General features: G+C 33.6%; 1 protein-coding gene across 2 annotated transcripts in view; it reads right to left on the reverse strand.

Moving 5' to 3' along the window:
- Positions 1-17626, reverse strand: part of DOK6 (docking protein 6) — a 359455-nt gene that overhangs the window by 231074 nt on the left and 110755 nt on the right. For both annotated transcript variants that reach the window (XR_015727578.1, XM_045790250.2), the window contains exon 3: positions 3419-3533. Coding sequence is in view for 1 of the 2 variants with exons in the window: in XM_045790250.2 (XP_045646206.1) it covers positions 3419-3533 (115 nt within the window). In the remaining variant the exon portion in view is untranslated. The remainder of the gene's footprint in view (positions 1-3418; positions 3534-17626) is intronic.

Here is a 17626-nt window from a genome sequence, read left to right on the forward strand (position 1 = left end):
ACTTTTATGACCATACATCCCCCTGGGTCCCCATACCCTCAATCCCATTCCTAACTTCTCTGACAATTTATCTGTCCTCCATATCTAAAATTTGTCATTTCACAGATGTTATGTAAATGGAATCACAAAACACATAATCTTTTGGGATTGACTTTTCTTCCCCTAGGCATAATTCAGTCAAGATTCATCCAGGTTGCTGCTTTTATCAATAGTTCACTCCTTTTTATTGCTGAGGAGGATTTCATGGTGTAAGTGTACCACAGTTTGTTAAAAGACATCTGGGATCTTTCCAGTTTGGGGCTATTATGAGCAAAGCTATTATGACTACTTTTGTATGTGTTTATGTGTATGTATGAACATAAATTTCCATTTTTTTCTGAGATAAATGGCCAAAGATGCAATTGCTGGATTGTGTAATAATGACATGTTTAATTTTATAAGAAGCTGCTAACCACATTCCAGAGTGTCTGTACCACCTTACATTTCAGCCAGCATTTATGAGTGATCTAGTTTCTCTGCAACCTCAGAAGCATTTGGTGGTGTTACTTTGTAAAAAATTTTAGCCATTCTGACAGGTGCACAGTGATATTGTGGTTTTAATTTGCACCTCCCTGATGACTTAACTGACTTTAAAAAATTGGATACATTCATTCACATGTTCACATATACATAATTTCATATAAATGGGTATTTTCTTCTGTTCATTGTCTTTTCTTTTCCTTTTTGGTTATTCCATTTTTTTCCTAGGTTCCTTTTCCACCCACCTCATTACTATTCCCTCTTACCCCAGGTAACTCTTGGTAAAACACACGCTATTTCTCTCATTGTTTCTTTTACAGATGTGATTATTCATGTACACTTCTCTGCTGGTTTGTTTTGCTTGAAGTACTAAAATTCACAGAAATGTCTTCCAGTTAATTGGCTTAATTAGAATGCTTTCTAGGGATTGCATAATATTTCATGATAAGGATGTACCATAAATTGTTCAAGTATTTTCTCGATAGCCATTCATTTGTTTCCAATTTTGTTGTCATTACACATAATTTGCTTAAACTTATGACCTCATGTACTGGTACGTATGTTTCTGCAGGGTATGCTCCCAAAGACGTTCACTGAGTCAAGGGGGTCCATACTTATTTAACAGCAGTTGCCAGTTTTCTTGAAAAAAAAAAAAATTGAGGCAATTCGCATACTCACTAGTCATCATGAGAATACACTTTGACCTGCATTCGCATTAGAAATAAATGTGAGAGCTCCTTTTAATTTTGGCTTTAACCATATTGCTGTTTTGATCTTCACATCTGTGACTCCTTTACAGTTGGAGTCTTTTTTCCAAATGATTTTGCCATTTTATCAGGAGACATGGACTATTGATCTTAACATCAATCTAAAACATGTAATTTGCTAAAAGAAGTACTCAAATTCCGTTTATGTGTTTCAAAGTCCTTTCTTTTTTTCCATTGTCATGTGCCATGAAGTTAAGAAAATTTAGTAAAATCATGCCATTGCTTCTTAAACACTTTTACTACTAGCTTCTAGCAGACTGCTATATCTACACACATAAAAGTGATTTAAAAAACAAATAATTCAAATAAGTCATAATTCAAATGAGTTGAAAACTTTGCCAGGAATTCAAATAAACACATTCTTTTATTTTTACATTTGGATCTAGCTTCAGCTTCACTGTCTGGAAATTCTTCTCTTGCAAATTAAGGCCATTTTGTGTTAGGGAAGGAAACTTCGTTTCTCCAAAACCTTACATGACCCACGAAACCACCACCACCACCACACACACAAAAAAATAATAAAAATAATCTTATAATCTTAAAAAGCTTCCAATGTTAGACATGTGGGGTACAACTCTGTGTCTGAATTTCAGAAACATAATTCAATATCATTCTTATCTGAAATAACAGACTCCAGTATTGCATACGTACCCACAACATGGTTAAGGATAATTTCAAAACTGTAAGGCAGTAGTGAAAATTGAAGCATACAAACAATAGTGAAAATTATCTTTTATCTTTTTTGGAAAACCAATTTTCTGGTTGTTAGTTTTAATATGAGACATTATCTAAGAGCTCAGAGCAAAGTGAAGTGGTGAGACAGTTTTAAGACTGAACAAGAAGGCACGAATACTTTCGGATGTTAATAAATGATACCAGCAAGGTTGGGACAGGTTCTATGACGAAACGGAATTGATATCACCAGGTAACAGACTTCTATGCAATGCCAAAAGTCAATATTAAATGATGAAATGAAGCCAGATGACGAGCGAAGGAAAGTATGGCAAAAGGGATTAAAGGCATCCAAGGAAAAACACATTAGTAAATTCCAATTCAGTTTAGCAAAACTAAGAAAAATGTAGGTGAAGAGACGTGAACAATTTTTTTTAGGCAAGGTGACATTATCAATTTTAGAATAATAGAACCTGGTATTAATTACATCTATAAACTTTATAAATCCAGAAGCTTTATTTCCTTTAAAAAAAATACTCAGTAAGGCTTCTACTTAAGACTTCACTATAATTTTAAATTCACATATTTTTAAAATTTTTTTTAAATAATAATTTTATATTATGTTATGTTAGTCACCATATAGTACATCCTTAGTTTTTGATGTAGCATTCCATGATTCATTATTTGCATATAACACCCAGTGCTCCATGCAATATGTGCCTTCCTTAATACCCATCACCAGCCTATCCCAATCCCCCACCCCCTCCCCTAAATTCATATCTTTTGAAACTGTAGTGCTTTTTGCTTCCATCCATTATCAAACGAATGCACCATTTCATTGAGCAAAATCTTTAAAAAGCTATAATAAGCCAACTAATACATAACATAGCACAGGGATTTCAAAATGAAAAATACTGCAGGTTCAAACTATAAACTGCCGTGTGTCTCAACGATGTCAGAGTGCTTTATGAGCTGAGATGCTAAAATTCAATCTGAAATGTATTTACTTGTAGTACTGAGAATCCATGAAAGCAACCAATTGCTCAAAGTTCTGTTTTGGAATGTCTGGGGACTTCAGCTGTGCTTTGCCACACTTTTGCATGGCAGCGTTATTATTTTCCCACCAAATGCCTACAGCTGCACCCAGCAAGACTGAGAATACAAGTCACAAGTTTGCCCTAACAACATCTCCCAGGCACTGTTTACTTAATTCTTCGAGCTTGAATAGAAACCTCAAGTGTCCTCAGACCACCTGGGAGCAAAATCCAGACACAGACAAATAAACAAGCACCCAAAACATCTGTAGAAATCAGTATGTTGAGCTTCTCCCTAAAGTCTTCTACAGCACCGTCTTATCACAATAAGCCTTCCTATTCAGTGGTATAACTTAATCCATCTGGGCCATTGTCTCTGAAGCAGTTCAATTTCCACAAGCTGTAGACGGGGCTATAATTGCTTACCTGACTCACAGGCAAATGTCTTTGACGTTTCATCATGAAAGATAATTGCCACTGCATGCTTCTTTGTCTCTCGAGGCAGTCTGGTTATATTTTTGATGTTGTGCAGTTCCGTTACCTTGAAAGAAAAATATTTTCCACTTAGTGTACCGGAGACGCTGGGTAACGGAGTGCTGAAGCAAAATGATCAGTTATTACTCTCTTAAACCACTTTCCACTGAATACTTATACCCTTTTCCAATTAACTGTAGCCAAAAACAATATAGAATGAAATAAACTTGTCTTCTCTTCTGCCCTCAATTTTGGTCCTTGTTTGCCGAATTTTGAAATAGTCTAAAAATTATGTAGAGTAACTCGATGCAGTCAAGAACTCTGTTCTTTTATGAAAATTGTATCTTCTGCCAACAATAGCAGGTGTGGCACACAGAAGATTCCCAATACATTTTTGTTAAATACTCATTGGATTCAGTATCTCTCTTCTCTCCTAACTCCCAACCGTTGTGCAAGCTCCTGGTGGGATGATATGCAACTAACACCTGTTGACTGGCAGAAAAAGTGACTTCAGATTTGACATCATAAATATAAACAATGGACCTGCTTCCCAGAAAAATGCACATAGTGTTCAAAAGCCCATGTACCCACTACTACCACACCCCGTTCTCTCACCAAGGTCCATCCATGATTCATGCACCCAGGCTAGCAATTCTTTATTTGTTTGGCAATTAATAAATACTTAATAAACTTACTTATTCTAGCTCCAAACTGTCTATGGGCACAAGTTCTTCTGCTATAACTTGTGCACCTTTTCTTATACTCCACAGTCCAGAGAAATGGGCAAATGTCTACTCTCTCAACTACTCTGCAAACCCACTGCAATAATAACATTACACGAGTGAACTTTTCTTTAAATCTACTTGTCAACATGCTGAATGTTATTTCTTCTAACACAAAGGATTTGAAGGCTCATTCTCATTTTCACTTAGTTCAAATATTTAAATATTTAAAAATCTCTCTTGAGGTTTCTTCTTGGACCCATGTATTGATTAAAAGTGTGTTGTTTAATCTCCACACATTTGGGGATTTTCCAGCTACCTCGCCATTATCGATTTCCAGTTTAATTCCACTGTGGTCTGGTTGTAGATATTGTACGATTTCTATTCTTTTAGATTTGTGTAGGTATGTTTCGTGGCCCAGAATGGGTGTATCTTGGTGAATGTTCCATGCGAGTTGGAAGAATGTGTTCTGTTGTTTGTTGATGTTGTCTGTACATGTCCATTATATCCAGTTGACTGATGGTGCTATTGAGTTCAACATGTCCTTACTGATTTTCTGCCTGCTGGGTTTGCCCATTTGTGAGGGAGGGGTATTGAAGACTCCAACTATGATAGTGGATGCATCTATTTCTTTTTGTAGTTCTATCAGTTTTTGACTCACGGTGATGCTCTGTTGTTAGGTTCACACAACTAAAGATTGTTATGCGTTCTTGTAGGATTGACCAATTTATCAATATGTAATGACTTTCTTTATCCCTGATAACCTTCCTTGCTTTGAAGTCTTCTTTGTCTGAAATTAAAATAACGACCCCCTTTTTAAGTCAATCTTAGTGTGTTACAGGTTTAATGAATTTTTAAATTAATATTTTTTGATTAATGTTAGCATGGTATCTTTTTCAATATCCATTTGCTATTAATCTTTGTATTTATATTTGAGGTGGGTTTCTTTTGAAAACATGCAGTTGGATTTTGTTTTTGGATCCACTGTGACAATCTCTGTCTTTTTAGACCGTTGATGTTCAAAGTGATCATTGCTATAGCTGTATTAATAGCTACCATATTTGTTACCATTTTCTGTTTGTTGCCCTTGCTCTTTGTTCCTATTTTGTCTTCTACTCTTTCTCTGCATTTTATTATTTTAATTGTGCATTTTATATGGTTCTATTTTTTCTCCTTTCTTGTAATTTTTTTCTTCATAGCCAGATATGATGTGTTGGGTAAAAGGAATTGCTATAACAAGGCCCTTAGTGGCACGGTGATGAGGTGTTGGGGAGGGGAAGCACTTTGTAGTCCTAGGGTAGGGTCTCTGTTTTGGACTTCACAAGTGTTTCTCAGTCCTCCCCACCTGAGATGGGAGAGCATTGCTAGCATGGGCAGGAACTGGGTATTTCCCTTGTCTTTGACAAGAGTACCAGTTTGGACTTGCTCGATCCATGCTCAAAGCTTGTTATGTTATGACCATGCTCTAACTGCAAATGAAGGATCTTTTTGAAGGGAAAAGACTCAATTCCATTCATGACTTGCAACGCCATCCTAGAAGCACCATCAGTCACCAACTAGTATTCTAGGTGGAGAAAAATGTACAGATACATTTCATGTATTTTTTAAATTTTAATCCTCCATTTTTGAAGATGATACCTTTGATGTTGATAAGGACATGATAGTATCAAAATAGTTAAAAGTATCAATTTGTGACCAAAAACTTTACGCATGCCATGTAAAATACTGTCTGTAAAGTAAAACTATGTGGCTACTTTTTAAGAGTTTTGTGTTATCTGGCACATGCCCTTCTAAAATCTGTGGTGACCTAGACTTCCAGCCTCATAAAATAACAAACCCATTACTCAGGGTTGCTGTGTAAGCTGGCTAGAGGAGCCCTTTTATTCTCTGTCACAATGAATTTACAGTTCTGTCACAATGCTGAGAAGCTAATTTTAATATATCCTTTCTCGATATTTGTTTTTCTCTTACTTACAATTATCTCTTTAAGATTAACATGCAAAATTAAAATCGGTAAGACAAGTCATTTTAAGCAAAATAACCTACAAAAGTTTTGCTTCATATTTATGCATATATACAAATGCATATCCACATACATATTCTATATATAGTTTTTATATCTATGTATACACGTATGCATCTGAAAATACTCATTTCCTCTTCTGGGAAAGAAAAATGAGACACCAATATTTTACAGTTTCTGAGGATTAATACCTTGGAGAGAAAGATGAGAATGCTTTTTCTGGAAAAATGATTCACGTATTATATTTAAAGTACCTAAAGCATATTCTCAAATAAAGTTAAACCCTTGAATTTTTAAATGGTTTGATAAGTGACTCACATTATATTTAAGCTGAATTTTATTCTAACATAGCACACTGAAGTTATATTTGAAAAAGAGATATTATTCTCAAGTGTTATTAATTTTAGCTAAACAAAGGATCTTTCCAGCATTAAGTGGAGTCTAAAAGCAATGAAGATTACGTGTTGTCCAAGAATTCATGCAATTTATGGCAGATGAGCATAAAAGTGATACACGATCTAAGCTACATCATGTGTAACATCTAGTTGTACAAAACAGTATCATAAAAGTATTTATTATTCTGCTCAAGAGCCATTCCCAAATATTTTATTTAAATATAAAAGAATATTAGAACAGATATTGTGGGTCTCATCTTTTTTGTCCTCTCATAGCAAAAATCAACAAAACAAATTAATGGATAGCTTAGCAAAATGCAGCAAGCACCGGGGATTTTCTAACTTCTGTGCCTTAGGCAATCTGTCAGATGATGTAGTTTGAACACCATGTTCGCTCTTCTGTAAAATTTACATTTGGAAATGCAGACAACCTCTTCAAGCAGACATTGTTACACTGGTTTCCAGAACAGCGCAAGACTCTTTGTTGCTGATCAGCAGTGTGATGCGATGCACTTTAGCCTGTGCTCTAAGACATTAAAGAAATGCCAGGAAAGCAAAATACTCATGAGGGGGATAAAATTCTGCTTCTCACGTTGTCTTGGTTAGGATGTTCAAGTGTTATACTTAATTATAAAATGTTATAAAATCGCACCAGAAGTTTTTTTTAAGAAGTTTGTATATCTCCAGAACTGCTCTTTTTTAATTTAAAATGCATTTTAAAAAGTACTGTGAATCACAACAATTTAGGTCAAGATCTAATATATCTGAATCTCTAACCCTCACTTTTCCCTCTCAGTATCTGGATTTACCCCCCAGGAAGGAACTTTGTATTTTCTTAGATGAGAACAACTTTTAAAATATTTTTAAATTTCAAAATAAAAATGTTTTTATTGGTCTAAAACCTGTCAGTGTGACATAAAAATAATCAACATTTACTAAAATTTTGAAATCCTAGAGTATTTCAATAATATGTGTCAATAAATTATTGCATCACTTAACAATGAATATTTCTACTCATTATTCACATGGCTACAGAAGCACAAAATACAATTAAAGTTTAATAAAAGAGTTAATTACTTTAAATAAATATGAAATTAGCAGAATTTAATTGAAGGGAAATTACTTGCAAAGGATTCAGGCTATTCAGGTCTAAGTCAATAAATGTCATGGTCAACAATTTAAAGGTCTTATTAAGTGATACAATTAAAACCCAAATATACACATACCTAAATGGTGACTTTGCTAACTGGTGTTATTTAATTTCACTTCAAGGAGTAATCCCTAAGGAATTCAAGGTGACAAAGCTAGAGAGTTCAAAGATGAAACACATAACCTTTTTCCATAGGACTTCATAATTTAGTTGGGGTGATAAGATCACAAATAACAGTGAAAAATTTATGAAAGAATTCAAAACAGAGCTAAAGAAGCATAGAGGAACATCTGTATTTCTACAACCAGTCTGTGGACATGGTACCTCTCTACACAGAAACACCTCCCAAACCTTACTCTCCTGTCCTACTTTTACTCACATGGGTTGTATCACCACGAGAGAAATTAAAACATAAATTATTACATGTTTATTTGCATCTTCAAAAATACTAATAAACTCATCGCATGATAACACAAATAACATTTTAAAGAAAAAAATTCCCCAAATAGGTAAACAATGGCAATGTTTTCACATTTTTGCAAAACTCTTAATGTCGGACAGTTTGAAACTCATATCTGTTTCCGAATTCAGTCTGTTGCAATACATTGTTCTGACTAAGCATATACAGAAAATAAGGCCTCACCAGGATATGAGGTCGTAAAAGGGATGAATAATTTAAGAGCATTTTAGCCAATTGTGGATATTCTCTGATTCTATCTCCAAACTTGACAAATGCTTTCTTAAAGGTTATTGTCACTCAGAGTCACGTCATACACTTTTACACTCTGTTGCATTAAAATCCACAGAACTATTTTCAACTTTGGTCATTGGGAAAATATTGGTTTGCTGCATTATGAAGATCTTACATTGCCATATTTCATTATTAATATAAAAATATTCATTAATATCAACCTTGATTTCCACAGAGAAATCAATAAGTTTTGAGAAGTTGTCAAGCTCAAAAATGCAGACGTAAGGTTCCCCGATTTTCACTTGAAAACTTAAATTTTAGCATTGTTAATAAATATTATCAGTTGTTTTCCTTAAAGACAGGTTCATCCGTTCATTTTTGAGAAAATGTTTGACACCCAAATCTGAATGGCCATAGTTTGTCAATGACTATCGTTAGAATAGGTGTTCTTAGAAAAGAAATGAACTATTTTGCTTGTAAATTCAACAATCGCACCAGTGCTCCTACTGGGGATAACCACTGCACGTCCGTATGTAGCAGGAGTGTTTTTTAGGAGTTCTTACCATTTTTTTAAATAGAATATTAAAAAGATGTACTTAAGGATCTAGATTTCATAAAAGTAACCATTTTTACTTATTTCATCACGGTCATTCTTAGGTAAAATAAAAATAAAATTAGCATATGTATTTGTGTATTTACTTATATGGGTGAGTCCATGGTGGTAAAGAATACAATGATTTAGTCCCACTTATTTATTTTTGCTTTTGTTGCCTGAGGTTTTGGTGTCATTTTAAGACAAAACAAAGCCAAACAGAACAAAACAAAATAAAACAAAACATAAAAGTCATTTCCCAGAATAATGTCAAGTAGCTTTTCCCCTATGTTTTCTCCCAGGAATTTTATGGTTTCAGGTTCTACATTTAAGTTTTTAATCCATTTTGAGTTGATTTTTGTGCATTGTCTAAGAGGAGGATTCAGTTTCATCCCTTTGTATGTGGATATACAGTTTCCCCAACATTTATTAAAGATACTATCCTTTCCCCACTATGTGTTCTTAGCACTCGCGTCGAAAATTATTTGACGATATATACTTTGTTTTATATATTCTTATATATATATAATTTATATATTATATTATATATGAGAATATTATGTATTCATATATGTATGTATATAAAAACATACACATGTTTTTCTGGGCTCTCGGTTCTATTATTGGTCTACTTGTCTGTTTCTATGCCATTATTATACTGTTTTAATTACTATAGCTTTTAATTACGATATTTTCCAAAATAATTCAAAGTCAAGAAATAAGATGTCTAAAGTTTTGTTCTTCTTTCTCAAGATTGCTTGGCTATTCAGGGTTTTTATGGTTCCATATAAATTTTAGAATTGTTTTTCTGTTTCTGTGAAAAATGTCATTGAAATTTTGGTAGGGATTGTATTGAATCTGTGTATCACTTTGGGTAGTATGGGCATTTTAACAATATGAATTCTTCCAATCCATGAACACAGGATATTTCAATTTGCATCTTCTTCGATTTCTTTCATCAGTGATTTATAGTTTTCAATGACAGATCTTTTACCTCCTGGGTTAAAATTATTTCTAAGTGTTTTATTCTTTTTGCTGCTATTATAAATGGGATTGTTTCCTTGATTTCCTTTTTGGAGAGATTACTGTTGGTATAAAGATATTTAACTGATTTTTTGTATGTTGATTTTGTACTCTGTCACTTTACTCAATTCACTTATTAGTTCCAAGATTTTTTTTAATAGAGTCTAGGACTTTCTACATATAAGATCATGTTATCTGCAAACAAATAATTTTTCTTTCTTTCTTTCTTTCTTTCTTTCTTTCTTTCTTTCTTTCTTTCTTTCTTTCTTTCTTTCTTTCTTTCTTTCTTTCCTGATTTTGATGTCTTTTATTTCTTTTCTTGTCTGGTTGCTCTTTCTAGTATTTAGTAGTATGCAGATTAGAATAGAAGTGGTGAGAGTAGGAATCCCGGCCTTGTACTAGATCTTAAGAGTAAAAGGTTTCAGTTTTCCCCCACTGATTATGTTACCTATTACCTTCTCATAAACATCTTTATTCTGTTAAAGAGATTTCCTTCTATACCTATTTAGTTGAGAGGGTTTTTTAAAATCATGATTGGATGTTAAACTTTGTCAGATGTTTTTTCTGCATCTGTATGTTTTTTACCTTTCATTCTATTAATGTGGTGTATCACACTGATTGACTTGCATATGTTAAACCAACTTTGCATCCCAGGAATAAATCCTACCTGGACATGGTATGTAGTCTTTGTGATGTGTTGTTAAATTTGGTTTGCTAGTATTTTATGGAGGATTTTTGCATTTATGTTCATCAGAGATATTAGCTTGTTGTTCTCTCTCCTTGTGGTATCTTTGTCTGGTTTTGGTATCATGGTGATGTTGGACTTATAAAGTGAGTTTGGAAGTATTTTTTCACTTATATTTTTATTTTTATTTATTTTTTAATTTAAGTATAGTTGACACACAATGTTACATTAGTTTTAGGTACCCAACATGGTGACTCAATGACTCTATACACTATGTTACGCTCACCAGAAGTGTAGCTACCATTTGTCACCATGCAGCACTATTCCAATACCATGGACTATATTCCCTATGCTGTAACTTTATTCCTGGGACTTATTCATTCCATAACAGGAAATCTGTATCTCCCACTCCCTTTCACCCATTTCTGCCCATCCTCCCACTCCTGTCCCCTATGGCAACCATTGATTTGTTCTCTGTATCGATAGGTCTGATTCTACTTTTTGTTTGATTGTTTATTCATTTGTTTTGTTTTTTAGATTCCACATGTAAGTGAAATCATATGGTACACATAAAAAAGCTTCTGCACAGCAAAAGAAATAATCAACAAATGAAAAGGCAATCTACAGATGGAGAAAATATTTGCAAACCAGTTAAGAGATTAATATCCAAAACATACAAGGAACTCATGTAACTCAAGAGCAAAAACAAACCCCCAAATAACCCAATTAAAATATGAGTAAAAGATCAAGGTGAAAAAGGCATATACACTGAAGTTACTTTGAGTTTTAAAGTACCTTTTATCAATTTACTGTCATGACAATTGAGATAAGCTACCTATTTAAGTGCTCAATTTCTTTCTATAAATTTCTTTATTTTGAAAAGTGAAAGTTAATATTCAGACTTTTTAAAAGTAGATTCAAATGAATTAGACAATAAATTGCACTCTCCTTTCTTATTAATTTACTAATAATTCTAGTTTACTAATCTTCTATGGCTAAGTCAAAGGTTTTATTTTTAAGAATAAAATGGTACATTTTAGGAATTGGTTTAATAAAATGTTTATTTTATTAACTTTATTATTTCTTATTTACTTAACCTTATTCACTATCATTTTATTAGTATAGAGAATACTTATTTTTCTAGTAAGAAAAGAAGATGGGTATTTTACTAATTTTAAAATTTTTACAGTTAATAAATCTCAATCTCTCCATGCTAAAGTCCTAAGCTTTCATAATAAGAATTAAATATTGGTATATTAACAAGAAGCTTGCAAACAAATGAATACTAATTTGTTGGGAAACATAGATGAAAGGATAAATATCTAGAAAAATATAAAATGCCAAAAAGGTGGCAGAAAAAAAGTTAGAAAACTTGAAAAAAAACAATAGCTCATCTGCTAACAGTCCATTTCTAGACTCCTTCATAATTGAGCTTTACCAAACTTGCAAGGTATGATTAATTAATGATTAATTAAGATATTCTCTGCAAGATATCTCTGCAAGATATTCCAGGAGAAAAATATAAGCAAAACACCTGCTTTTGCTTTCTGAGTCTGCGCTAATATTGATTCCAAAATAAGATACGAAAAATACAAAAAAGTCATATGGTTACATTTTACTTACTAATGAAAAACAAATCCCAACATGCAAGTAAGGTTTATTTCAGGAGTAAAAGTATAGTTCACATCAGAAAGTGTCCAAATATATTTCTCAGAACTGACAGACTACATGAGAAAAATCACATGATTACTTCAGCAGATAAAAAATTACATCATTGATTAGGTTCAACATCTTTTGTGAGAAAATAACTCTTGGCTGTATCAAGAATGGAAAGGAATTTTCTTTGTTTAAAGGTTAAGTACCAAAAAATATTTACTTCATACATAAGCATTAGACACGTTTCATTTGTTAGTAGAAACATGGCAAAGTATGCTATCACTGCCTTAATATAAACAGAAAATCCTAGAAAATAAGGAAAGGAAAAAAAAAAAGGAAGGAAGAGACAAGGAAAGATATAAATGAAACTATCAATATTTGCATGCAATGACGACTGACATATAAACACTAACAGAGTCAACAGAAAAATACACTATTCAAAACAACAAAAGCATTCAAAAATACTGTCAATGATAGTAAACACAAAAAACCAACAGGCTTTCTCTACACTAGTAATCATTAATTAGAATATAAAATAAAATAATACCTTCACAAGAACAAGAAAAACTATAAAGTATTGAGGGATTTTGTGGAGAAAAATTTAAACCTTAAAAGAGAAGCTGAGTAAAAAAAGGGCATTAAATGTTCTGAGACAAATTGCTAAAGTAACTTCAGAAAATGAGAACCGAGTGTGTAGGGGGAACAAATGCCCTACCAAATGTCCCAACACCGTGTGATACCATGGTAATTTAAAACAAGATGCATAATGGTGTTGGAACAAACAAGTAGCACAGAATACAGAAATCAGAGAAAAATGTGTGTGTAATGTATGCCACCATAATAATTGAGAGGACAGAAAGTTTAATATGGACTAATGAAAACTCACCCCGAGTATTTTAAAAAATTTAATTCCATATCCAAATCTGGATACTGGATAGATGAAAGGCAAAAATATTAAAGGCAAAACTAGAATGTTAACTGAATAAAATGTAGGATAATATCTTCATGACATATGGGGTAGGTAAGGACTTCTTAAAGAAGGGACCAAATGAAGCCCAACTCATGAAAAGTTTGAAACATCCAAATTTGCAAATATTGGTTTCGTGCCGACTCCATAAAGTTATAGACAGATGACAGAGGTGAGAAATTATTTACAATGTCTAATAGTAAAGTAATCTAATATTTAGAATAGACAAAGAATACTCACAAAACAGCAAGAAAAATGCAGGAGCTCTAGTAGGAAAGTGGACAAACGATATGACTGGGGAATTCCTGGAAGAATAAACCCCAAAAGCAAATAGACATAGGGAGAATTTTTCAATTAACTGGAAATAGAAAAATGCATGCTAAAGCACAACTGCATATCACTTTATACTCATCAGATTTGGAAAAGTCAATAAATAATGGAAAAGATCAATGAGAATGTGAGAATACAGAACCCTAACACATCCAGTGAATGTGAAGAATGGAGATGCGTTCTGGAAAGTCATCTGGCAATACATAGTTAAGTATTCATGTATCCTTAACACAATGATCTCATTCTTTTTATATATCCTAGAAAATTTCTCACATTGGGTCATAAAAGCACAGTACAGAAATCTTAATTACTGTATTGTTTGAGATAATGAGAAGTTCTAGCAATCTAGTTTCTGTCACCAGGAAAATGGAAAAGTAAAATATAATGGATGCAAACTATGGGGTATCATGTAGCAGTTAGAAGCAACTGGCAAAATGGACACATAGAAATGCAAATAGGTCTTAAAAGCCATAATGCAGCATGAATAAAAATAAGAAACACAGAAAGTTATAATACAACAGTACTGAAGTGAATTAACAATGCAGTACATGTTCAAGAAATCAACAGTACCCATTTATAAGAATCCTACAGTTTCCCATCAAACATATTATGATTATCTATAGAGGAGGGGGATAAATGGAGTTAAGGATGGGAATAAAACAGATCGATCAAATATTACAGAAAGGGATGATGATAGCAGCCATCAAGCAATAAAATTAACTCAGCCTGCAGCTAAGTCCTAGTATACCCGAAACAGAAGGAGGAAGGAGGGACGGAGAGAAGGAGGGAGGAAAATGCACTCCCCCCCAAAAAAGAGTCAGCTGCATGATGTGTGAAATTCTAGCAAGTCAACCACTATTAACAATTACATGCCTATTACAATTTACCTATGCTCCGAATTAGTCTTAGCCTGGCTGTCTATGGCTTGGTATATGATAACACTTAACATAACTAATGGGCCCAATTATGTTCCTCTAGTAACGGACACAGAGTGGAAAAGAGTATTGGTGTGATCATTTATATACATCATTCCAAAGAATATAAAAAAGCTGAAGGAGATTATGGTTACTTTCCTAAGCTTATGACCAATTCCAGGTGGGATCCGTTAGTTAACTACCAATCATGTTTAGCTAAGGTTTATCTATACACTTATAGCATCTAGACATAATATCCAGCATTACTATTTTTTGCTTAAAAGAAAAATTAAAAATATATATAGTTTCAAGTAATAGAAGAACCCAATAAACATTGATTGAAATCTCGAGGGATATAAACTGTGGCCTCTAGGCCAAATGTGGTCTACCACCTGTTTATGTAAACAAAGTCTTATCAGAACAAAGCCGTAGCCATTTGTTTACATATTGTCTCTGGCTATTTAATGTACCATGGTGCAGAGTTGAAGAATTGCAACAAAGACCTTAGGATCTGGAAAGTCTAAAATTTTTACTATCCAGCCCTTTACAGATAAAAGTTTGCTAGACACTGATTTGAACAAACAGGACGTATTTTTTTCACATAAGAAGTCTGAAGTAGGCAGTTATTAGTATTGGTCCAGTGGTTTATGATATTAGAGGAAGCATCTCAAACCCAAACATTTGTCTTTCTCTTTACATTTCTCTTAAGCCCATCTCATCATGGGTGCAGAATGGCTGCTGCATTTCCAACCATCATGCTTTCCATTTAGGAAAAAGGAATAAGGGACATTGCTGGCCATATCAGAACACAAAATCCTTTCTATACTTTCTAGCAGGCTTAAATTGATATTTCATTAGCCAGAAATGTACCTTTCTAACTGCAGGAAGTGTAAAAAAAGTGATCATCTAGTTTTTTCATCTCTATGGTGGAGATGGAAAAGCAAGAAGTGAGTTACAAATGGGTGTTGAATTAGCAATTAATTAAATTAAACCCCATGCTTGAAATGTCGAAGTCACATCACGCTTCACTTCAAATACCATGCTTTTAATGTATAGGCCTCCTACACACCAGGAAGGAGAAGTGGCTGTCTCACTTTACCAACCTAAAAAATTCTCTCCCAAATTAAAAATAAAACAAAAGTTAAAAATAAAACAACCCACCCCCCAAATTTAAATGATACACCACTAAAGTCAGATCACAGCACAGCGACTCCAGGTGTACCTGACCTAGTCACAGGAACTTTTTAAAAGCAGAGTTTTTTTCTCCAGCTGGTCACAGAAGACAAGGCAGAGTCAAAGCTTGAGAAAATTTGTTGTGCCTGTGCCATGCTGGAGAGGGAAAGAACCAAGGATATCGAGGATTTCAGGCAGCCTCATGCTGACAGCAGTCCCTTCTTGACAACCAGCAAAGAAACAGGGGCGTCAGTCTTGCAGCTCTAGGGAACTAAGATCACCAACTACGTTAGGAACTTCGAAGCGGTCTTTTCTCTAGAGTCACCAGATAACTCAGTGCAATTAACTTCAGGGCCCATGAAACCCCCAGCAGAGAAACCAGCCATACTCTACCTTTTGCCCTACAGAGCTGTGAGCTCATAAACGGGTGTCTTTTGAACCCCTGAATTTGTAGTAATTTGTTGTACAACAATAGAAAATGAAAACTGTACTATAATTATTGTTTGGGATGGAACTGCAACCTTTGGGAATAATGATGGGTCCAACCACATTAGTTTATTTGCAAAACGGAAATGGAATAAAAGAAAAGTTGACTTTTTGGACCACTATCAGAGGTGGCTGTACCAGCTCTAAGACCAGGAACATATCATGGTAGCCCCAAGCTTACACCAAGACAATCTGTTCACAAGAGGATAGAAAGGATTAGTGGAAAATTCCAGGCTACTGCAAATCAGGTTAAAATTTAATTTTCTAGTACACTGGATTTGTAATACGATTAACTCGATTAAAAGATAGAGAAAAGGAGAAGTAGGAGAAAATATTTGCATTTTTAAGCAAACATGATCTCTCTTTCTCATTCTCTCTTTGTCTCAAAACAAAAAAGCAAACCACACAAACAAACAAAATCTTATTTCCTTGGACACTGCGTAGCAAGAATTCCGCCATTTCTTCAGGAGGTCACATTATGTGTGACAATGACACTGAGTAGAACAAATGCATCCGTTATCATCAAAACAAGCAATTCCACTGAATCTCAAAACCCACAGTTCCCTAAATTAAGAACTTGCTCTCTAATCTTTAAAATCAGTTTAATGGCTGCTACTGATTTGTATTCTTGGACTATTGATGGCATATTCAAATTCTATCTTTGTTTTTTGTAGAAGTATTAGCAGTATAAAGACCTTAATATTTTAAAATATTATATAAATTAAGTAAATATGAAACAGCATTGCTCGTTACAAAATAAAAGTTTCTAGATAGATATTCATGGTGAGGTAAAAGTATTAATTCAAGAATAATTCTCACTGAAATATTTTTCAAATCCTAAGTTGTAAATGAATATGCATTCATTATTTGTGGAATAATATGTAATTTTCCATTAATGACAGAAAAACAATTTATCCTCAGTGAACATTGTACAATAAGCACGTCTCCTGTTGCATCTGTCAGATACTGCACAATTAGCCAGACGCTGGGTAAAAGAGAGATTTTTAAACCCAAAATGTACTGATGGTATTCTGAAATAATAAAGAGTGTTGGATCTAAATCCATTAAATAAATGTAAAAATGCTTCGCAAATGATGGAAATAGTCATAACGGGGTTGTGCTATTGAATATTATTTCTCAAATTACTATCTGATTTACCATGTAAAATGACATGTTGGAAATTACAAGTTACTTTATCAAGCAAATTGGTCTCAAAATTGTTCTAAAGTTGGTATGAATTATTTCCCTGGCTTCAAAGACGCAAAATCTGAGGCAGAAATGACTTGTACAAACACACTTGTTTTACGGGTTATGTAGTATCGTATATGAAATTATCACCTCATCTTGTGAGCT

The sequence above is a fragment of the Ursus americanus genome, chromosome 19 (genome assembly GCF_024610735.1).
Source record: "Ursus americanus isolate L20-20 chromosome 19, mUrsAme1.1.p, whole genome shotgun sequence".
Taxonomy (NCBI): domain Eukaryota; kingdom Metazoa; phylum Chordata; class Mammalia; order Carnivora; family Ursidae; genus Ursus; species Ursus americanus.